General features: G+C 33.0%; 2 protein-coding genes across 4 annotated transcripts; one reads left to right on the plus strand and one right to left on the minus strand.

Annotated features, from left to right (window-relative positions):
• The first annotated feature begins 14,025 nt into the window (after window positions 1-14,025).
• Window positions 14,026-17,077, plus strand: LOC112285708 (uncharacterized). 2 transcript variants are annotated; one of them, XM_024526726.3, is made up of 6 exons: window positions 14,026-14,308; window positions 14,726-15,094; window positions 15,634-15,852; window positions 16,055-16,108; window positions 16,309-16,434; window positions 16,667-17,077. In XM_024526726.3, exons 2-6 carry the CDS (start codon window positions 14,732-14,734, stop codon window positions 16,838-16,840), a joined length of 936 nt encoding a protein of 311 aa, XP_024382494.1. In that variant the 5' UTR covers window positions 14,026-14,308; window positions 14,726-14,731; the 3' UTR covers window positions 16,841-17,077. The 2 variants fall into 2 exon arrangements, with proteins under 2 accessions (XP_024382494.1, XP_024382493.1); XM_024526725.3 differs by having other exon boundaries at window positions 14,729-15,094.
• Window positions 17,078-17,163: 86 nt separating this feature from the next.
• On the minus strand, window positions 17,164-23,682 carry LOC112285707 (pentatricopeptide repeat-containing protein At5g10690). 2 transcript variants are annotated; one of them, XM_024526724.3, is made up of 15 exons: window positions 23,445-23,682; window positions 22,636-22,806; window positions 22,235-22,395; window positions 21,683-21,859; window positions 21,261-21,443; window positions 20,928-21,063; window positions 20,479-20,573; window positions 20,129-20,290; window positions 19,734-19,802; window positions 19,268-19,403; window positions 18,797-19,029; window positions 18,582-18,659; window positions 18,286-18,339; window positions 17,887-18,063; window positions 17,164-17,678 (listed from the first exon to the last, which is right to left on the minus strand). In XM_024526724.3, exons 2-15 carry the CDS (start codon window positions 22,757-22,759, stop codon window positions 17,385-17,387), a joined length of 2,079 nt encoding a protein of 692 aa, XP_024382492.1. In that variant the 5' UTR covers window positions 22,760-22,806; window positions 23,445-23,682; the 3' UTR covers window positions 17,164-17,384. The 2 variants fall into 2 exon arrangements, with proteins under 2 accessions (XP_024382492.1, XP_024382491.1); XM_024526723.3 differs by having other exon boundaries at window positions 18,286-18,357.
• Window positions 23,683-24,296: the final 614 nt, after the last annotated feature.

Here is a 24,296-nt window from a genome sequence, read left to right on the forward strand (position 1 = left end):
GTAAAGGTACCATAAAACAATCTGAAGGTTGAGCTGAGAGAAAGGGACCTTGATTAATTTTGGATGTTGAGATGTCCAGCCGTACGGTCCCTATTGTGGCTGGGCGTCCTTGTTTTCCTGCATGCTTGTACTCCTGAGTCTTGTTGTTTGAGGCTTCTGTTTCTTCCGACAATCTACAGCTTTATGGCCCGCTTCTCCGCAATATAAACACAAGTTTTGTTCAAACCGTCGCTTCCTTTCCTCAGCTGTGAGGGGTTTGAAACGTACCGCATCAATTTGCATGGGTTCAGGATCTGTGGAGTGATTCTCTGGACCTTTTGAAAATGTAGCAAATGCTCCATCATTTCTCCAGCCTGATCGTCTTTCTTGTCGTAATTCAAAGAGGCGGTTGTCACAAATAATTGCCTGAGATATAAGTTCTTTTAAAGTATCCGCTTTAGGCATGGTAATCAATAAGTTCTTGACATCATCTCTCAGTCCATATCCAAATCGTGTCATGAACGCCTTATCATTCCAATGAAGATCACATGTAAGCTGTTGAAATTCTGCAGCACAGATTGCAGCAGAACGTGATCCTTGTCGCAGATTTTGTATCTTTCTTTCAGCCACTCTTTCTCGATCGCTATCTCCAAACGCAGCAGTAAGTCTCTCTATGAAAGCCTCTAGGTCGTAAAATATTGGAGAATCTTTCTCCAATAGTGGAGCAAATCAAGAGCGAGCATTTCCTGATAGAAGAGTACCTATGAAAGCAACCTGGGTAAATCCATTCGGATAACGAGAAGGGTATAGGCGTAGGTAAAGCCGTACTTGTTGCACAAAACCTCGAAAGTTGGCTCTTGTCCCGTCAAACTTATCTGGCATACTCGCTTTTGGTTCTTTTGTACTAATCCTTGAAGTATCTATAGGGGTCGTATGTGACACATGTCTTGCTTCTCTCAGTCGAATAATCTCTTGTTGTAGGCTATGAATTTCGCGTCTAGCTTCTTCGGTCACTAGATCAATTTGAGGTTCTTTACTTGGATTGCGAAGAAATGCAATCTCCTTTCGTACACTATTCATAAGAGCTTGAAGATCTGCAAGAGTTGCCACTCTATTGTCTACTTGTGGAGATGCACTGTCTATGACCTGGTCTACTTCCATATTTAGAGAATAGATGGATTAAAATTTTGAGAGAAGAAGAAATTGCTAAGTCTCTTGGAGAAAATTGTAGCACTACTTGTCACTAAAACCTACTCGGAGAAAAGAAAAAAGAAAAACACTAAACGATTTCAGTTTTAGAGGAGGGTAATCCGCAACCTCTAAAAATGCCTCAATGCTTTCGAGAAGAGGGGTAATCCGCACTCTATGAAGAAGGCAAAGCTCTGAAATCGATGTTAACAGTCTTTTCTACTAGCTATGCTAAAAAAAGAGAAGGAATTAATATCAGTCCAAGAGAGGGTAATCCGCAACCCTTAGAACGCTCAAGTATCTCCAAGGAAAGGGGTAGTCCACTCTCTGCCTCAAAGAACTAAGCTCTGATATTAAGATAAAGGCAGTCTCGACAAACTGTCACGGACCAAAAATACAAACAAGAAATCTAAACAAGAAGTTCAAGAAGAAATGACAAGAATTAGATTATCAGATGAGTACAAGAGTAACGCCAAGAGAATTGAGCTAGAGCTTCAAGAGATGCGTTGTCGAGACTGAAGAACTCTTCAGCCTCGACTCCTATATATACTACTGGCCTATGGTTCTAAGGAAGCACATCAAGAAGCTTCCCAAGAACTATGAAGCTTCTCGAGCAACTACCCAAGAGCTAGGAAGCTTCTCAAGTAACTTCCTAGAATCTACTAGAATATTCTAAGAATCTTCTAGAGCCTTCTAAGGGAATCTTTAGGGAATCTTCAAAGAATCTTTAGGAAATCTTTGAAGAATATTCTAAGAGAATATTTAAGGAATCTTTTGGAAGTTTCTAGAGACTTCTTTCTAGAAGGTTCTAGAAACTTGTCTCTAGAAAGGTCTAAGGACTATGTCCCTAACAATCAATCATATGGCATCTTATAAATCCTAGCAAGTTCTCTAAACCCTAATTTATAAGCACCCAAATATTATTTTCTTTGTATCTCAAAAATCCAAAATTCAAATATTACAAAATTTATATATAAAGTTTGATAACATTATAATATATATTTTCAGAAATTTTTAGCTAAAATTTTATCAAATCACTCAAGATATAGCTTGAAATACAACCACTAATAAATCGGATCACTTATTGCCCTTAGATTACAAGTGCTGACTTCAACTTCTTATATCTCATATATTCTAACTTAGAATTTATTAACAAATATATATATAAAATATAGTCAAAAAATTGCTCACTTCAACTCTAATTTTGGATTCTTCATTACTTTTTGTATGCATGCATTTTGTCCAAAAGAGTGACAATAGGTATAAAACCAACTTTTTAACTTTGAGCCTCTATATCTTTCTCATGGAAACTCCAAATCATCCAAAATTTTCTCCAAAATCATAGCAAAAAATCTAAATTTTTTGACTCTAGCCTCTTAAATTCAAGTGGCCTCAATAAAATAATCCTAATTCCTCACAAGGCCTTAGACAGCCTCCTTGAAGTCCACTGGAGATGAATTTGGCCAATAAGAATCGAGATTTTCATCATTCATTTCCATTCATCCATATGATTGACTTAACTACTCTTTTTAAATTAAATTCCTTCTCCAATCTTTTTTCTAATAAGTTTTGTATAGTATGTGCCCTAAATACCAAATAAAAGAAATAAAACAAGATTTCAAGATTTAGAAATGTGTAATAAAGATAGATCTAAATATATAAAATTATTATGAATATAAAATCAACTTCAATAATAATCCTTTTAAACTAACTACTTCAAAGTAGTAATCTAACTACATTTTATAACTAATTAAAATCTAATAACGTGGCTCTCACCATATTATATAATAAATTATATATTAAATAGATATATTCATTATTTTCATATAGTAGCCAAACTACAATACAACATTAGTGTCATATTACGTGAAGTCTACTTGAAAATACATTGGATACAAAGTTTTGGAAGAAAAAATAAAACTTAAAATAAGATGATTCTAACAACTTTAATAGACTCTTAAAAAAAATTAATTAAATTATGACAATGTTAATTAACATTTAATTAAATCCAAAAGAATTATTAAGAACCTACAAAAAAAACATAAAGTAATCATAAATTAATCTTTAATGAAATTTATATAATAATAAAATATTTTAAAAATAATAAAAATAAAAATTCTAATTAAATCCTAATAAAATTCTAATATAATCCTCAACAAATCTTTAAAAAATTCTAAATCAATTTCAATCAAATTTTTAAATAAATCCTAATAAAATCTTAAATAAATTTTAATCAAATCTTTAAAAAATTCCTAATTAAATATTAAGAAAATTCTTAATCTTAATTCTAAATCAAATCTTAATAAAATTTTAAATCCTAACCTTAAAAATATCCCAATAAAATCCTAAATTCTAATAAAATCTTAATCAAATCCTAATCTCAGACAAATTTCAAAAAAATTCTAAATTCTAATTATATTCTATTAAGTCCTAAATAAATTTTAATCAAATACTTCACAAATTTTAATTAAATATTAAAAAAATTCTAAATCCTAATCTTAGACTAAATTTTAATCAAATCCTAAATCTAAAACAACCTCAATAACATTCAAAGTAAATTTTAATCAATTATTGTAGCTATTTGAAACCTCAATAAATATGAATTGAATTATAGGTCTTAATTAAAATTTTATTTAAACTTCAATTAATAAGTAATTAATAAATATGTAAAATTTGAAAAAAATCAAACTTATTAATTACAAAAACGACATCCAAAACATATTAGTTGTTGGTCGCCTTCCTCTCCAATTTAAATATTGATCTTTCAACAATAATTTTTCCTTGCTAATTCTTTCAAATGCTTCAAAATTTGGATTATGTTTAGATATTTAAGTCTTAATTATTTTCACTAAATTTTACTTTAATCCAATTAGAAAATATTATTAGATCTTATAATCACTCATTAATCCTAAATCTCAAATTTTTAAGACTACAAGCCATAAAAATAGTCATATGCTTTAATTTAATTACTTAATTGATCTTAAATTTTTCATATACAAGTAAAAAAAAAAAAACTTCCTAATTTTCACTTATACACATGCTATGAAATTTACAAAATCTTAAAATTTATAAACTCGTTTTTATTTCTTAAAATCCAAATCCACCAAATATATTATTAACTTTAAAAATCCTTCAAAATTTCAATATTAATTCAAATGATATGAAACCAATACTTAAAAATATCTTCTTAAGTTTGCTCTAAAATCCTACTCTTCAATTTGCAAAAGAATCCTAGAAACAATATAGATGCTTGGTTTTGTATCTCAAGGTCTGATTTCAATCCTAGTTGGCAATTGGTCCTCTTCGAGTATCAGTTCTTATTTTCTTGAACTATTTTTTATTAAAATCAATTCCTAACTTCTTCTTATATATGATTATATTCTTTATTTTTTAATCTACTTTATTTTTTCTTATTTATGGCTATACAAAGTAAGTAGAATTTATTTTCATAAAAAATTTTGATCGTGTGTATATATTCAAGTCTTAATTACTTTCTCTAAATTTTACTTCAATCCAACTGGTAAATATTATTAAATCTTATAATCACTCATTAATCCTAAATTTCAAATTTTCAAGACCATAATCCACAAAAATCTTCATATGCTTCAATCTAACATCTCAATTGATTTCAAATTTTTCATACAAGCACAACAAAAAATTGTCTAATTTTCATCCAAATATATACTATGAAACTCACAAAATCTTAAAATGTATAAACTTCTTTTTATTTCTCAAAATTCAAACTCATTGAATATATTATTAACTTAAAAAATCCTTAAAAATCTCAATACTAATTCAATGTTATGAAACCAACATTCAAAAATCTCTCTTCAAGTTTATTCTCAAATGCCATTCTTTAATTTATAAAAGAATATTAAAAATAATATAAAAGCTTGATTTTATACCTCAAGATCTAATTTCAATCTTAGTTGGTAATTAATCCCTTCTAAGTATCAATTCTTATTTTTTTGAGGTAATTTTTACTAAAATCAATTCTTAACTTCTTTTTACATATAGTGACTCAAAAAATTGTTTCAATATTAATATATTTTGAAAAGAATGGTGTATCACAGATGAATTATAGTGAATAATGACACAAGGTTTATATAATATATAACGTGTTCTTTTACAGCTATCAAATATACATAGCTCAGCTTGAAAAGAATCCATTAGGTAATTCTGGAGCTATGACCAATCCAATTTAGAACAATATTGAAACAGTTTTTTAAATGTGGTATCCAATTAAATATCAATACTTTGTAGAACCTTCTTTGACCTTGATAACTGCTTCCAACCTCCTAAGCATACTTTCTATTAATTTTTGGTACATAATTGCTTCAATATTATTCCATTCTACATCTATTCTTTTTCATAATTTCCAAACTTTCTTTGGTTTTATCTTCCAGGTGTTGAGCTAGCATTTCAGGTATTTCTAAAGATATTCAATGGAATTAAGATTAGAAGAATGAGAAGGCCAATCCATTACTTTAATCCCATGATGATCAAACTACTTCTATGTTAGTTTTTAATTATGCTTCGGGTTGTTATCTTACTGAAAAATCACCTCTTCCTTAAAAATATCAAATTCTTCAATGTTAGGAAGCAAGTTTTTTTAAGAATTTCCACAAATTGCTTGTCATCCATCCTCTCCTCAACTTCTACTATCATGCCAATCCTATTCCATTCCATATAATTCCATACCATTATATTTCCACCTCCATGCTTAACTATTTCTTGGATCTTCTTATCAAGCAAGAATTGTCCCTTTTGTTTCGACACCCACTTCCTACCATCTGACTCAAATCTATTAATTTTTGTCTCATCTGACCAAATAACCCTCTTTCAATCCTCCATATTCCATTCCTTATACTTCAAAGCAAAATCCAAGCATTATTTTTAATGGGAGATAGATAATAGTGGTTTTTTTTTTCTTCACCACAGCTTTCATATTCCATTTCTTGAAAATATTTTGAATGGTTTGAGTTGACACAAGATTATTAATAATATTAGTAAGGTTTTTAGCAATCTCAATAGTATTTTCACCATTTTTAGTGTTGATTTGGAAAATAATTGTCATTTCATCTACTACAGTGAGTTTCTTTAGTATGTCTAGTTTAAAGTTTTTTTTATTGAAAGTAATCTTTTTTGCTAGTCTAGAGATATTAGCTTTATTGCAACTAAGTTTAGAAGCAATTTGGCTATAAGATTTTTGAGAATGAAGAAGAGAAGAGGATGATATTTCTTAGAGAGAGTGGAGAATAAGTTTCATAGTTATTGAAAGAATTATCAAGGACACAAGAATGTAATAAAGAAATATTTCAAGATTAAAGACAAAGAATGAGATTGATAGCAAAAATGATTCTAAATACTTCTATTTATACTATAATTAAGGTTATAGTAGTCTATAGTATTTTCTATAGATGATTCTAGAAATCTAAAAAAGCTTCTAGAAGTCTAAAGAAGCTTTTAGAAGCCTATGGAACTTTCTAAAAGATTGTGGAAGATTCTACAAGTATCTAAAATATTCTAGAAATTTACAAAAGATTCTAGAAGGTCCTACAATGTGATAATTCGGAACATATCTGTGCCAAGAATTGTAATTAAGAATGGTGATTTTATATTAAAAATATTGCTAATAAGTATTAATGATGTCATTAAATTAGTAATAATATTTTCATAGTAAATTTGATGATGATAGAATGTTGTAATATTGAGTAATTGATAGAATCCAAAAATTAGACACCACACTCAAAAAATTATTTCAATACTACTCCAAATTAGATTGGTCTTAGCTCTCCAATTACCAAATGGATTCTTTTGAACTTGGATTCATTTTATAGCTATAAAAGAATAATTTATTTGCTATATAAACCGCATGTCATTATTCACTATAATTTATCTAAAATACACCGTTCTTTCTAAACTATGTCAATATTGAAATAATTTTTTGAGTCATTGTATGCTTATATTCTTTGTTTTTTTTAATCTACCTTGATTTGCCTTATTTATGGCCATACCTAGTAAATAGAATTTATTTTTATAGACATAATATTAATACTATAAGGTTTTCTTACTTACCTATTTTTATCTATATTTTTTAATTATATCTTTTTAATTAATCTCTTCTATAATAAAATATTTTTTTCTTATTTCACTTAATGGTTGTATTACTACATGACAATAGTTGTGAATTAGAGTTGAAATTAGACATCTTAGTACAAATTTATGCATCTACAATGATTTTAAGGTTTTTTGATTGATCAAAGAGCAAGTTCTCAAAGAAGATTAGAAAAAAAAATAAAAAAATAAAAAAAAATATATATATGATTTTGAGCAATTTGAGTTTATAATGAATTTATAAAAGCTTTGCAAAGATGGAGTTGTTTTGGAGTGACTTTAGATTTTTGAAAAATATAAAGAGTTTATACTTTAGAGAATTTTGTGAGATTAATAGATAATCTACTAGTAAAATTTTGTAATTGAGTGATTATTGATGTATTACTTGTGCATCATAAATTTTAATTTGATTGAATGGTTCTTTTGAAGGTTATAATAATTCATAAGTATTGGAGATTTTAGAAATTAGAGGTTAGAGAATTAATGAAGGTTTTTAAGATTTAAAAGAATCTATCAATTAGATTAATATAATATTATGGACACTAATATTAGACTTTATTTTCAACAATTTTTTAAATTTTGAGAGCTATTAGATGTTGAAATCAAGAGATATTAGTACTAGAATATTGACATCAAGATTGGAGAAGGATATTAGCCAACATCTAAGTAGATTATAAGATTTATCTTTTATTTGGTTTTTTTGATCCTTCTTAAATTATTTGTGCATGTTTTTAACTAAGTAATTGAAAAAAATAAAACTTTTGAGTTAAAATGTATGATTAAATTATTATTTATTGAGGTTTTAATTTACTATTGGATTTGGCTTAAGATTTCATTAGAATTAAATTTAAGATTTAGGATTTATTAGGATTTATTTTTATTTTTAAAAAAAAATTATAAGATTTGATTGAAATTTATTTAAAATTTATCTAAGATTTAACTAAGGTTTTTATTTTTAATATTATTTTAGGAATTTTTAATAATTTTTAAGGCTTATTTACGATTTTTTATGTTTATTTTATAAATTTTATAATTTTTTTGTAGATTCAATTAGGATTTAATTAATATTATTAAGATTTAATTAGATTTTATTTAAAATTCTATTAAATTTTTTAAGATCTTATTTTGGATTTTTCCAATTTTTCTTCTATAGCCAAGTTCTTGCTACATTTTGAAGCACGGCTTCATGTAATATGACAATGTGAGAGCAATAAGTTGTATATAATAGGTAATCCTATGTTTTTTTTTTTTTTTTTTTTTTTTTTCTTTGATTTTGAGACTTTTATGTTGGTTTTTTGTATTTTGAATATAGTATTTGAGATGATGTTTGGAAGACAAATAATAGACTTAATAAGCTCATTTTTGATATAGCCAATATAAGCGTATAAACTATCAAAAGATTTTCAATTTTTATTAGCACTAGATTTTATAGATACTATGACTTATAATGTCAATGTAGCAAAAGTCCAAATATTTTGTTAAAAACTTAGATTGTATATCATTCTTATGTTGATATGTACTTAATTTTAATTATTTTAATTTTTTATCTTTGATATTTTGGTTGTAAAAATAAAGATTAATAAAAAAAATAATCTATTACATTAATCTATAATGTGTTACATCTATTTTATTAACAACTATAAAAAATTCATCTTTATTTTGATGTATTATTCTCAAGGACATGAATTTGAAAGAACTAAAAAATCAATAAATTCTTGTGTCACTTGAAAAGATTAAAAAATCAATCAATGATGGCATAATATCAAACTAGAATGGCTATTGTCAAAGATAAGAAGACTAAAAAGTCTTGAAATGAGACTAAAAAGGCATTAAGAGTAAAGAAGGCTTCACTCTTATCTCTATATATACTATCTAGCTAGGAATTGTATGGCAATATTCTATAGGATCTCCAACACATGTCCAATTTGTAAAACATGTGTTTTAACATGTAAGATAAGTATTCTTTATGCACACCATATTCTTAGCTTATATCACAAGCTATTTATATGTGTGACACATGGTTAATTTATTGACCTAGTTTTTTTATTTAAATAAATGTGTATGTCCATGATATTATTTTGTCTTTTAGAGACATATTTTATAAGAAGTGATCATCATATATTAAAGAAGTGTAAGATGTAACAAATTATATTTGTCACATACTATGAGTTAAAATTAACCCTCCTAGATGGGATGGCTTAAATTCCTATCACAAGTTAATTAAATTAAATTTCTTAAGTTGAATGATAAATAACTACATATTATTTTATTTTATTTTTTAAGTCTAAAAATCTAATTGACTTTTTTCTAAAATAATAAAATAACATTAAAATTTAAAGATCAATAATTAAAGCAAGAATAAAAGTTAAATTTTAAATCAAATATAAAGTAATGTAAGGATTAAAAGTTGAAGGTAAAAAATTAAATTAAAATAAAATAGCATAGGATTAAAAGTTTTAAATCAAAAATAAATTAAAAATTAAAAATAAAATTAAAAATAAATAACATAAAGATTAAAAGTTAAAAATAAAAAAATAAATTTAAGGTTAAAAGTGAAGTAAAAATTGAAATAATATAAGATTAAAAATTGAAGGTAGAAAGATAATTGAAATTTAAAAATTAATAAATAATTACTAAGATGAGGTAAAAGGTTTAATTAATGTAATATTAATTAAAGATAATAAGATAATTGAAGAATTAATCCAAAAATTCATGTACTAAAAAGTGTAATTACAAGGTGATTAGGAAAGAAAAGCTTATCTTTATCATATCGAATTGAAGTAGCAATCCCTTATCAATTGAAAATCCGTCAAAATCCTCTTTGTCTTTTATGTTTGTGAATTCCTTTTTTTTTTCTTTTTTTTTGTGTGTTTGTTTGTATTAAACCTTTACTTGGATAAATTTATGAATTTATAAATTTTTGAAATATTCTATTATGCGATTTTTGAAATGTGATTTTTAAAAAGAATGGTTTTCTAATTTCTTTAAATATATATATATATAGATTTTAAAAATTAAAAATTAATTTAAAGAAGGATAATATTAAACTTTTAAAATATTATATTAGGAGTGGCTAATTCACTCACTTCTAAAAAAAATAAAAACAACAAATTAACATTCTTATCAAACTACCAAGGATATGAATTTCAAAGAACTAAAAGATCAATAAATTCTTGTGTCACTCAAAAAGACTAAAAAATCATTTAATAATTGCATAATATTAAACTAAAATTGCTATTTTCAAAGATAAGAAGTCTAAAAAGTCTTGAAATGAGACTAAGAATTAAAAAGTATTGACAAGAATGAGGAAGGCTTCACTCTTGCCTCTATATATACTATCTAACTAGGAGCTATATGGCAATGTTCTATAAGACCTCCAACATGTGTCCAATTTGTAAAAAAAATTGTCTTAACATGCAAAGCAAGTTTTCTTTAAGCATGCTATATTATTAACTTATACAACTAGCTATCCATATATGTGACACTATCAAGGACATGAATCTTAAAGAAAGAAATCCTTAATATATTCTCGTATGACTCAAAAGAACTAAAAAATCACTCAAAGATGATATAGTATTAAATTATAATAATTATAGCCAAAGATAAGAAGACTATAAAGACTTGAAACATGACTAAAGACTAGAAAGGTGTTGACAAGAGTGAAGAAGGCTTCACTCTTGCCTCCATATATACTTTTAACTAAGAGCTACGCATTGATGTTCTATAGGACCTCCAAAATGTGAAAACTTTACAAGATACATATTTTAACTTGTAAAGTAAGTTTGCTATATGTACGCCATATAATTAGCTTATTTCACAAGGAATCAACTTGAGGTTAACTTGTTGACCAAGTTTCTAATCTATCAATTAACTACAAACACATGTAAAGTCAAAGCACCATCAATGAAGCTTTTAAGAAGCTTATCTAAAAAATATCATGAAATAAATCTATTTTTATCTACTTCTACTTAATCATTTAAGTAAATATTATAGTAAATATGTATGTCCATGACAAACACATGGCTAACTTGTTGAACAAGTTTTTAACCTACCAATCAATTATAAACATATATAAAGTCAAATATGCATCTATAAAGCTTCTAAAAAGCTTTGTCATAAGATAATATCAAATCTATCTACATGTATCTTCTACCTAGCACTTCTTATCCAGATAAATATGTATGTCCATAATAAATATTTAAACAATGTAGAAAGCAAATTAAATCCTCAATTAATCTTCTCAAGTTATATTTATTTTTCATCACCAAAGATATGTAATGAAGGTCATAAATTTAAATATAGTATACAATAAAAAGTTTCTTATATAAATAAATAAAATTTTATTATATTATCCATATATTGATTTAATTTAGTATTAAAATTTCTTAAGTCATTTATTTTTTTTGAATTTATTAGCATTTGATTAAGATATTTATATTTAATTTATTTGATAAAACTCCTATCATTATTTATATAGAAGTGTCATAATTGTTTTTTTTTAATTAGAAATTTAATTTACAGCAAGCATGTAGCCCTTTGTTGAATTCATTGCAAAGTATGGACTTTTTATAAGTTGATTAATTCAATTATATTATTGAATTAATAAATTATTAAGAAAATACAAAGAATTAGAAAAATAAGCTAATAAGCTTTATAAGAGAAGTTGATAATTTTAACATAGTAGTTTCATGGCATATCACATTCATAAAATAATTTCAATAGTTGGTATTATAATATTTGAATAGAAATCAATGTGCAAATATTTGCAAATCACTTGGTCATAGTAATAAAGTATTTGAAGACTTAAGAGCTTTTAGCAATAAAAGAAGTGTTATATTGAGGATATACATATTGATAAAAAAATGTGCACAACAATAGTGGTGTAAAGGAAGTATCTCTTAAATAAAAAATAAAGAAATATTTAGAAGGTTATTGTGGAACTTGAAGACTTATTATAATGTAGGAATTGTTTTATTTTCAAAAGATTGGCCAAAAAATTTGAAGACATTACACCATTATCATTTGATATTTCTAGCTATGAAAAAGTTAAACATGATAGTGAAGAATTTTACAAAAGATTTTATTATATGAGTAAATGTGTGCAATTTAAAGATCATGAATTACCAAACTATTTATTAGTAAGATTGAAGGACTTATAGCATATAAAAGATGGTGAGCTTAATTTTTTTAGAAGTATCAAGTGATATCATAAGTTTAGAGCTTGTAAAAATTATAAATAAAGATAATTTTGAAATTTTTTATGAATTGAAGTAATTTAGAATTTCAAGTGCAACAAAAATAATGGATGTTGATTTGAATGATATGTTTATGAAAAAAGTGGATATCTTAGCTAGTTCAAATTATCTCAACTTAATCAAATATTATTGTGTTGCAAAAGTAATGCAAAAGTACTTTTATATTTAAGATATATATTTTAATGAATGTTTCCACAAACTTCTAATTTATATTCTTTATTTTGAATATATATATATATATATATATATATATATTTATATCTATATATACATTTATATCTATATATACATTTATAAAGTTTTATAGATTTTTTCAATAAAAATAATTAAATATGTCATATTACACCTCCTAATCATACTCCATAAAGTATCTATGAAACTTCCTTCAAGTTACTTAGCCTAGCTCCTTGATCATGAATTTTTATTAGGAGTAGAATATTGTGGATTATAAATTACAAACAATCTGCAGAATAGGATTAGATATGTAAGAGTCTCATTGTGATACGCAATCAAGCTTACATGTTGTAGTTTACAATTTAAAAAAATAAAGTTTAACAATCAACAATTTTTTTTATTTTAAGTTCAATTGTTTTAAGTTGTTGCTACCATCACATCATTGTTTATCACAAAAGATTTTAAACACACCTTAAAAATTTTAAACACATGTAAAATCACTTTTTTGAGGTGAGTTTGTTACTATCTATATAATAAAGAAGCTTATGTATAAGACAAAGAGACAAATAAGCCTTCTCATTGGCCAAAATTAAAGAAATTGTTAACCAAGGGAAATCCTTGCCTATTCTATAGAAAGACCTCCAATTTACTATTTGTAAGCAAAAATTTACGCGCCTAATGGCATGGATTTCAGCTAGTTTCATACAATTATCCATTGCTTTAAAACACCTGCACTTAAGCCACCAAAGCAACATTTCACATCCCCCCCTTTGGATAAAACAAAATGACAATAATCAATCTAAAATGCAATTTTATTTCAGAAAAATTGTACAATTTGCACGGAATGTGGAAACAGACATCCAACTAGTCCTAAAATGTTTCATTAACAAAACAAATGTCACAGGATGTTTCATTGATGAACCAAGTATTTACCCTACAAAGAAGTGCCCTCTTCTGAACTGGTCCAACACCACTTAAAAAATACCATTTCACATAAAAGTTGTTTTAGAATAAAAAGCTATTGAAAAAGCCAAAAAGCTTAGACAGCCTCTCATTGACCCAGACTCTTTAATATCCAAAACCCGCCATCTGCCAGCCCGTGAAATGGCAGCTCCAGTCAGTGAGCGCGTGCCCGTTGAGCGTTCCCAGCCAGCCACCAGAATCTAGCTCCGTCTTCTCATTGGTTCCCACAGCCACGTCGCGGTTCCTACCCCGTTCTACGGTCGGAGCCTTCCTCACACCATCCCCTAGACGGCGACCAGAGGGACTAAGATAATGGTGACACAGGGGAGGTGTTCGGGGGCCGAGAGGTGGCGTCGACGAGGCTCCTCATCACTCGCACCGCCGAATATTGGTCGTTAATCTGCGTGTTCTGGCGAGGGCGGCCCAGCTTTTGCCTCGCAGGAATCCTCATCACGCACCCGTTCGAGCTCGACGTCGAATTTCGCTGATCTCCCAGTTAGGTTTTTTGCTCTTTGGTGGGTGGGTAAAACCTCTTGGTAAGAAAAAGGAGCTGCACGCCGCGGATTCATGCTCAATTTTTACGCCTCAGAGTGACGCTCCGCTCTTCGGCTGGTTGGGTTTCTAGACAAGAGGTGCGTCCTGGTGTGTTGAATAGCTGTTGTTACGTTTTCCGCATGAGATGTGCTGTTCTTCGTGATTTTTTTGCAGTTTTGGGTTAGCGTGGTGTGGGAATTTAGGGTTCGATGTTGTTGTGGGGAGTTGATTTTTTTGTGGGCAGTGGATCAGAAGTTTTTGAATGAGGTGCGAGGGGTTGTGTGCACGGCACCCTTGCGAGCGACACATTTTTTTTGTGTATGGGTTTTGAGCAATTGCTCTGTGTGGGTAATAAGAGAGGATGCTTGGGATTTTGTGGTGAAAGCCAGGGGAGGTAATAGTTGATGAAGATGGATGGGGAAGTGTGGGACATTTGAAAGAGTTTTAGAGGGATCCTGGGTAGAGTAGTAGCGGAGGTGGAAATTTTTGAAGCTGAACTTGTGGATTTGTGGTAGAAGGTCATGGCGACGGCAGTGGCAGCCGGGTCGCAGGCGAGTGTGGTGGCAGTGCAGTGGAGAGGCAAGGTGGGGAAATCCGGATGGGGAGGAGCATGCGGGAGTGGCCCAATGTCGACGTATATTTCACGTAGTGTGTGGAGAACTAACGGCCCTAGAAAGCAATTGAATGGTATTAGAGTGCGGCGCGTGACGAGATGTGAAGCTTCGGGTAGGGGTTTCGATAGTCAGGTTAGTCGAATGGCAGAAGAAGCACGTCGAAGCGCTGGCAAGGCAGCTCGTGCGTTTGGCGAAAAAGCTGACCAGGTTTTTGAAGACGTTAAGCGCAAGGCCGTCGATTTCCAAGAGAAAAATGATGTACAGGGCAAGGTACAGTTTAATCTTCATTTAGGTTCACTTTTTTTTTTTTTTTTTTTTTTTTTTTTTCTTTCCTCAAATCAATTTGGGAGTTTTTGTGCGATCGTAATTTACATATTCGCTCATGTATGTACTGTTATTAATTCCTTCGTCCTAGAATGCGATATTGAAATTTTTGAATTGGCCTCCCCATAGTTGATTTGTTATTTTAAATTACACACTTGGCCTATTGTTCTTTCATGCAACTACACGTCTTTTTTTTTAAAATAAAAATAAATTGGCACCTTACAGCAGCACAGGGGACTAGTAAGAAGTAAATAATTTATAAAGGTTGTTTACAGCTCAATATTTAGTATGAATGAAAAGGATTTCACGCATGCAAACAAATTATTCTAGATCGGAATTGCTACTCGAAGGCTCATGAAGCTGTGCAACTTCCTTGGCAAGGTGGTCTTGTTTCCATTTCGTTTGCTTAAACTGTAAATTAGGAACTGTTCATTGCTCTTACCTATTGATAGGCGATTGACTGAGCTGTGAAATTTTTTGTGCAGGCCCGGCGAGCGGTAAAAACTGTTAACTTAAAGTTTGAAGAGTTTGCGTATGATTTCAATAAACAATTGGGAAAGTGGGACCGACAGTATCGAGTTACAGAAAAGGCGCAGCAGGTGAAAGAATATGCGACTGAGCAAGCTCAGAATGTGGATAGGCAATTCGGGATACGGCAGAAGGCTCGTAACGCAACAACAGATTTCCGTCTCAAGTTTCCAACTGTATGTCTTTTCATTACCCCTTACTCCTGGCACTGTTTTAAATTTTTTTATTCATCTGCACACTACCTTTCCTTTGAAATACAGTGGGCAATACAATACCCAAAATATGAAATCATAATCTCTGTCAGTGCACCCTTGAATGAAGCATAAGTCGTTCACTGCTGTCAGGCATACTGAACGTGGATACGGTTGTGATCTGCAGTATCGAAGACAATTTACTACTTTCTTGGAGACTCCGTTTGGCAAGACTGTTGTGGTAAACTCCAGTTCTAAACTCCTGAATGTGTATGTGCGTGAAGAGCTGACAGGATTAATGTATCGGATTCTTGTGACATTCTCGCGTGCACATATTCAAGTCCTGGTCACAAGACTTTCAGCCAACTTGGATTGTGTCACTGCTTAACACTTCACTGATGCAACAGCCTTCTAACGATTACCCTCGTGTTCATTTTGCAGAGTCTTTTCCTGGTATGGTTTATTGTGTCTGGGTGGGCTTTCAGAATCTTTTTCTTCTCGCTTTGGTTTCTACCATTCGCAGGTCCGTTCCTTTTAGGAACAATCTCGAAGGCTGCAGTTGTTGAGGTTAGTTTTGACACCTTTTGTATGTTCAATCTGTTGCGCTGAATGGAGTTTCATACGGTAGAAGTTCTAAATCATTAGATTATGATAATGTACTAAACATTGTACCCAATTAGATTAGTGGGTGGTTTTTGTCTTCCTAAAAGGTAAAAATTATGCAAGCTACTGTTAAAGGCAGAATTGACAACATATAGACAGCATCCTAATGCTATTGCATGTGTTGGTTGACTACCAGGGGGCTTGTCCGAATTGTGGGGCTCGCTACGTTGGAGGGCGAAGTCAAGTGGTAACCTGTCAACGATGCAGAGGAGTGGTGTGGCAACCACGACAAGATTTTTCAAGGGAAGGGTTCTCCAAGGAAGACAAGAGTGATCCAACCATCATTGATGTCGATATTGACACCGACTAGTCCCTTTTCAATGCAGTGTTTTCGGATTAAAAAAACAACTGATTTTCCTGTATCAAAGATTTTTGTATCATTACTTGGTGACTTTGCGCTTGGAAATAACTCGAGTAACGCTCTCAGGATGTGAGCATGACATACTTCGTAGATGAGCAATCCAAGTTGCACGGTGTGCACTATTATATAGAGTGAGGAGTATTCACACGTTATCGGAGAAATTCAATATGACGGTTATTGCTACCAGATCCTATCGTCACTTCTTTTTTTTCTATATTTGTGTACTGATTAATGTTTATTTCCTCGTGAGAAAATGCATTTTATTGAAACAGTTGTCACTTTGAATTTCCATTTAACATTTTACTTTTCCAGTGATAAAGTCAATTATAGTACATATCATGGGATTGGTGTAAGCCTCGATAGCAAGCACTAATTAAAATTGATGATGGAAGAAAGATCCTATTAACAAGAAGAGAAGCTCAAATATACTACGCTACTGTCAAAAAATCAACGTTACAAAGAGATGAAGACACAACGGCATCGGTACTTAAAATTAATCAGATGCTTGAGCTTCTCCTTCAGAAGCTTTGCTATACTCTTCCTCGTCAGCTGATAATGAAAAAGGTAGAGCTTGGAAAGCACTGAACGCCTCTTCTCGTGACAGGAAACCTAAGATTTGTGCCCCTGGAGAGTCATCTTTATTTGAGTAGTATCCAGTGCGGTCACTAATGACCGTGAGCAAAGTTGTGTTGGGTTGTAGGAGCATGGTGATGGCTTTGTTGACTGGGGTTGCAGCGGTCACTGAAGGTGGTGGAACTCTCATGATGTCTCCAACACGAGCAGTCAACTGCATTACAGATACGAATCATTTTGGATCAGTGATCAGAAAATCAATATATGAACCACCTATGCTTGTTTCAGCAATTCAAGTGCTCTCATCACAATTCGAAAGGAACATGCGTTTCATAAAACAGCAGACATACAACATTTCAAACCGTCTTAAATGCAAAACAATCTGTTTGAATGAATGACGATGAGAAATAATCGGTGAGTACCTGGTTGCAGTCTGCTGCGTAGATAACACCAACACAAGTGCCTCGTTTGTCGATAACAGGAATGGAGTTCCTATCGAAGAATCTAATCGCTACTGTACCAATTACATCGTCAACTGATAGTGGTCTAATTTCCTCAAAAGGAATCATCAAATTTTCTACTATGTCATGTTGTGATACCTGCACATAATGAGAAAGAGAACGAAAACCACGTTAAATCGGTCCATACACCAATGCTTGAAAAGGACGAGAAACAAATTAATTACATACACCCAGAAAGAAAAAAGAAAAAGAAAAAAAGAGGTCAAATGCATCACTAAAACCTACTTCAATTATATCATTCTTCGCTAAATCATCGTTCCTGCATATGCAGAGAGGAACAAAAGGCACAAAAATACTCACTCCTGGCTTTAGCTTGTAAGGGCTAAAAATATCCTCGTTGAACCTGGTTAAGGCCTGCAGACGAACAACAGCCTGATACCAGTGTCAATCTCATCAGTGTCCCCTCGTTCATTCCTCATCCGGTCTAGGACATCAAAGTACATGAAAACAATGTTCGATTATGATTAATCCAAAGAATACGAAGAATGATTTGAAGATCCAAAAAGAGTGTTTCGCTTGTAAGTGCGTCCAATCGTAAGAAAGATGATAGACGAATAATCATCGAGAGGATTATGCAAAAGTGTGATGCTACTGACCATGTAGGCACGCTTGCTCAGAGGTATTCCCTTCTTCAAACCAACCATATTTTTCAATGTTTGTTTCGCTTCATTTAACTGCAGACACAGTGCAAAAGAGGCTGTCGTGAGATTTAGCCCACACTTTCACTGCTAAGTGTAACAATCGAGAAAGGAAAAGAATTCGATGAGCCCAAGACAATCGCCCGATACTCCAGTAACTGTAGCTGATCTACCTTGCCAGCATTCACAGCAGCTTCTATGTAAAGCTCATCTGCCTCAGCACGATCTTCTGCCCACACGTGACCTCCTGCTTCAGCAACCATTCGTGACCGAAGTGATCCCACTGATTCCAAGTCTCCCCTCTCAGCAAATGCCCTCATCAGTGTTAAGAACACATGAGCTCGTGGCTTCAGCTGCGGATCTTGCTTTGCACTGTTTTGCATCTCTTCCATATATATCCGTCCTTCTGTAATTAAAATACCGAATATGAGCCCTAAGCTTTGGGGGGAGTAGACCTCGCAGCAAGGCAAACTACGGATGAAAACAATACAAAGAGGCACAACATATGACGAGTACAAGACTTTTGCATAAAAATACTTTTTGTGAACGGATTTGTCGCCTGCGCGGACTTCAATTCAGATTCATATTCCCTAGAATTTCTTCTTCTTAGCTATGTTTCAAAAAAAGTGAACGTGGAGACTAACGTTGAGGTGATCCAGCTGCAATGCAGGCATCAACAATTGCAGTGTAGGCAACTCGATCTAAGACACACGTTGGAGTTATTTTCATTTCTTCCACCATGTCGATTATACCTTGCAAATCCTTTGCATCTGCTAACCCCTGCAACAGTTATTCATAAAGCTTATTGTTAGAAACTTGGTGATGTTGTGACGAAATTAATATTTGTAACGGTTACCACACAAACAATACACTATTTTCAAGCTAACAGTCATACTCCCAGCAAGGTGGCTTGTGCGACCTGCAATGCATTGTGGTTGAAAGAGCATAGTATTACACGGCAACTTAGACACAATGAGAAGTTACTTGATACGAGGGAAGGAAGAGAAATAAATAGATTAGAAACACTTCCAGTTACTATAAGTTGTGCCGAACATGTCATTCAATGCAGGATTGAGAATCTAGGACTTCAATATAATAATGTAACAATACCCGTAGGAGAGTTGTGTAAGTGACAACATCCGGCAGCAGCCTTGACGTGTTCAATCTCTTAGCTTCCTCCTGCCCAGACATTTAAATAAGAGCTTTCAGGTATTGAAAAGCTTACACAAAGTTCACAGAATAGGAGAATTATTTGCACGATGACTCCAGCTTTATCAAGGTCCCCAAGTCGCAAATAAGTCTAAGATTTCTAGAAATATTTCTATGGATTGGACCCAAATTTAAAATATACTTGCCAGAACGGGATCAAGTTGATCCACTTCATGAGTTCATTATCTGCACGAGACTAGCGAAAAGCATAACGATTTTCCAACAATTAGCAGCAGATCAGCCAAAACCTACACCCGACATCAAGATAGAGGTGTAACCCAAATTTGAGTACAAACCTTCATGGCTGAAAGTAGTTGCAAAGCTCTTCTGAGATCACCACCACGCACACATGCTAAAATAAGGGAATTAAAAGTCACCCGCTGCGGCTGTAGATTGTGTGAGCGCATCTCATCCATCAGCTTTAACGCCTCAAGTGGATTATCTGATCGTGAATAGCCCTACGAGATGACAGCAGAACAGATGTCACTCTTTCGGGAGACATTTACTTTACAGGAACATTCGTTTATCAAATCTTCTTTCAGAAAAAAGGCCACAATGATCGTTGTATTAATTGCATTACCAAGACACTAGAGCATCTTGACAACTTTCTTCAATCACTTACGCAAAAGGTATGAGAAGAACGCACCTTAATCAGCAAGTTAAACGTAAGAGTAGTGAGGCCCGTCTTCCTAACTGAAGATCTATATCGGAGAAGGACACCTCTGGCTCGAAGTGCATCCCCTGTAAACTCAACCGAAGTTATCCTCATAAGAACCAGGCTTCATTTCATTTATACTCCTGCTGCTAATAAGCAAAACAAATAAGTAATAAGAAGTTCTGAACCCTTCTCCAGTTGTACTAATCAGTATAATGGAGACGATCGCAGATAGATGCATAAGTACCATTAATCACCGAGCGTAAAAGTTGAAAACCGTCTACATAAAATGAAAAGTACTTTCTTTTTATGTGCAGGAGCATGTCGCTTTCGGCTAAGCGTATTCTGGAGTGGTATCATCCTTAGTGCACATGATTATCATAGTGATAAGTCAATTTATATTCGATAGAAGTATGACATGTCAAGGAATAGAAACCGACCTGCATGAGCGCATGCATTGACCAACGTATTGAGATGAACGTCTGTCAGCTCCACATGTCGCCCCGGAGCTCTTCCTGATTCTAACAATTCTACAAGGTCAAAAGCTTCATCTAGCCGTCGTGCCTCCCCCAAACCCTGTAAGAAACGATCTGTATGTGAGAAATCCACCAAAACGGTCCGATCAACAAAAATATTTCACAACTGAAGTTGAGATAAGCATAAATCCTGCCAATCAAACTTACACCAACAGCGCTTATTGAAACACATCATCGATTTATTCGTCCTCAGTATAATTCTGGTAATAATTTCTGCAATTAGTTAGGACAAGTTACCTTCAAAAGTGTCCCATACGTGACATTGTCCACGCCACAACCACCGGGCTCCACCATTTCATCATAGAGAGCTAAAGCACGGTCAATGTCCTTACACGCAACACACGCCATCACGGCTGCATTCATAATGATGTGATTCAGCTGGCCATGCTCTTGCTTTGCAACCTCTAACTCCTCAAAAACCTGGAAAATAAAGTACGTAGCAGGACTTGTGAGATCACACCATACACAGTAAATGTTCCTTAAAGCGTCATACGACGTACACTTTGTGGACGATGCAGCATAAACTTTCCGTAACAACACCCATATTCCTGTTGCGAAAAGAGGAATATTTCCAAACATGACTCATAAAAACATCATTGTCAACATTTCAAAATGAACTCATACTCAAAAAGTCAAATCCAAATGGCTAGAAACATTACGAGATCAAGCTGACGCCGCGCGCTTAGCTCCATAATCCTACGAGTTAACTCACGCAATTTGAATTCTTTCTTCCTCCAAAATGGGAAAGTCTTCTCATTTTCGTTGCTATCAGCACTCACAAATTCACCTGGAAGCTGATCCCGTCCCATTATTTCCAACTCTTTCCTCTTCCTCACCTGAATCATGTGAAAGCAATGTTATTTTTTTATTACTGCTCTCAAACTCAGTTATGATTAATTAAAGACCTCAGCTTCCAACCTGGTACCACAGTATTACCAATCTGTCCAGTGATAGTTCAACCGGACAACTTAACAGATGGAAACCTACAGAACTTTCGATCAGAAACTGACTACTGGAGAAGTACCAGATTCTGAACTAACTCGATTCTATAATAGGAGAAAATGAAATTTAGAACACACAAAACTTCACTTGCGGATACAGTTTACAGAATGATCATGCAGGGAAACCAGACTAAAAATTGAAAAAAAATTGTGCAACACCACAAACCAAGTGAATCCTCAGATGGGAAAAGATGTGAGATATTTTTGTACCTGAGCAAGAAGTTCCAACTGCGTTTCATAAGGCTTGATCTCCTTCGGCGGCTTGCGCCGTTTCCTCGGGCTTCTAGTAGGGCTTGAAAGTTTAGGAGGCCTTGGAGGGTCAGGGATTCTTGAGGTACTAGGCATATCAGGAATTTCTTCTTCCCAGTCACCTACCACACAAACATTATCAGTTAGTGCATTGAAACTACATTGAATACTAGCCTCTGCAACCTGTAAGCAATCTCTACCTGCAAGACAGTAAAAATCCTCGACGCCTGATTGTAGAATGAAAGACCACTTTAGGACGCATCAAGAAACACTGACAGATGCGAATTTGCGTAACGTAATAGTCCGCTGGTAACATCTAATGAGAGGCAAAGTAGTAAACTGAAGTCAGGTCTGGCACAAACCGGTGCTGATGGAGTATGACGCGCGAGGGCGGAGAGATTGAGCATGTCGGGGCTTCGACGTCGAAATTTGACCAGTTATCACATTCCAAGAACAAATTCCAGAGGTCATCAGAGCCGTCGCCATCGTTCCAGTTGCTATCTGGCGTTCAAACAATTCCTAATCCAAATACTCTACGCCAAAACAGGGAACAAATTTCAATGAGTTACTAGTTTCCCTCTAAGTCTCAAGGTTTAACATGCTGTAATCTCAAAACACGTTACATGATTCACTAATTTAGAACACCTTCATAAGTTTAAGAGACAAAGAATTCAGTAAACTATCAAGATCTCAAAAACCTAAAGACAGCCTCTATCTCTCCCAACTTTTTTCTGCCGACCCCACAATAGACACAATTCGCCCAAGCCACGGATGCAGTAATGCCAAAACACACAGCACCAACTCCTTCCCACACTGGAAGGAAATTCTCAATCAAATAACTTCAAAACCTAGAACGTTTCTAGTTATCTCTAGGACGACTACATAAACGAAGGAACAACCTTCATCTACATTACAGCAACGAGAAGACCATGACTATCTTCTGTGAGTAGCAACTACGAATAAATGATAAAATTTTTAATTAAATTAAATTAAAAAAAAAAAAAAAAAACTATGCAGTACACGTGAAAAGCTGATATGCTGGCATTAACACTGGCAACCGCATAACTCTCTCAAAAATTTGACATTCCAACAGAGATAAAATCGAGAGAGGCTCTGTATCGGATACAGAACAGTCTCCGAATCAATCACCGGCACTCGGCACTCTCCTCACCTGTTCCCTTCAGCTCAAAACCCTGCAAAGCAACATTGCCACCGCTCCAACCAAACTTCCGAGATGCGACACAAAAAGCCACGCCACTCCACCCTAACCCGAGGAGCTCCCCACTCAACGGGAGCCACGAGAGCTTATCAAAGCTGCACCGCGGACCATCACTTATTACTTAGGAACGCATGCGCTTGAAGCACCACCGGTGAATCATCGTCGTCTGAAACGCACCCCGCGAGCACAAACAGACGACCCCTGCGAATTCAATTCGTAGGTGCAGAAATGGCCGAGGCGGGGCTCGCTGTGTGCCCGCCTCAGGCCTGTCTCCGAAAAGTGGATATTGGCTCAACAGAATGAATGACATTCATCCTATTGGATGTGGCTTGGGCATCCCAATCCAAACAATCCGGGGTGGTCCAATTGCGTGATGTATATAGGTTCCAAATCTGTGGAAGCTATTGGAGGGCAAGGTGGATCGTGGTCGTCTCGTCGGACGAACGTTGCGGTTATCGTCGATGTTTTCGAAGTATCGTTCGTTTGCTCGTGAAAGTCCTGAACTGCTTTCGTAAACTAATTCCATTACTCAATGTCATAGTTGAAACAGCCAACCAATTTTTTTCCTTTTATTTCGTTTCACTTTGGTGGTCTAGTTTTTAGCATACAAGTTATCCAAGAATTACTTGCCAACTTATGTCTGGTTTATATCTTCAGTACAAAAACCAATGGGGATAAATCAATGGAATAAACAAGAGGAGACAAAAACCATCTCTAATTGGTTGCATATATCATTGTTCTTATCAAAGGTGAAGCAAAAGTGAAGCAATAACTCAACTTTCAATCAATCAGAGATCAAAATTT

Source organism: Physcomitrium patens, chromosome 8, assembly GCF_059467195.1.
Source record: "Physcomitrium patens ecotype Gransden chromosome 8, ASM5946719v1, whole genome shotgun sequence".
Lineage (NCBI taxonomy): Eukaryota > Viridiplantae > Streptophyta > Bryopsida > Funariales > Funariaceae > Physcomitrium > Physcomitrium patens.

Excerpts from the sequence above, each read along its gene's own strand:
- LOC112285707 (XM_024526723.3), bottom strand. The coding sequence starts at position 22,759 with ATGGCGACGGCTCTGATGACCTCTGGAATTTGTTCTTGGAATGTGATA. Across the intron at positions 21,860-22,234 it reads AGTTGGAACTTCTTGCTCAG|GTGAGGAAGAGGAAAGAGTT; the intron begins GTACAAAAATAT and ends CACATGATTCAG. Across the intron at positions 21,064-21,260 it reads CGTATGGGACACTTTTGAAG|GGTTTGGGGGAGGCACGACG; the intron begins GTAACTTGTCCT and ends CGTTTCTTACAG.
- LOC112285708 (XM_024526726.3), top strand. The coding sequence starts at position 14,732 with ATGGCGACGGCAGTGGCAGCCGGGTCGCAGGCGAGTGTGGTGGCAGTG. Across the intron at positions 16,109-16,308 it reads CGTTTGGCAAGACTGTTGTG|AGTCTTTTCCTGGTATGGTT; the intron begins GTAAACTCCAGT and ends TTCATTTTGCAG. Across the intron at positions 16,435-16,666 it reads CGAAGGCTGCAGTTGTTGAG|GGGGCTTGTCCGAATTGTGG; the intron begins GTTAGTTTTGAC and ends GTTGACTACCAG.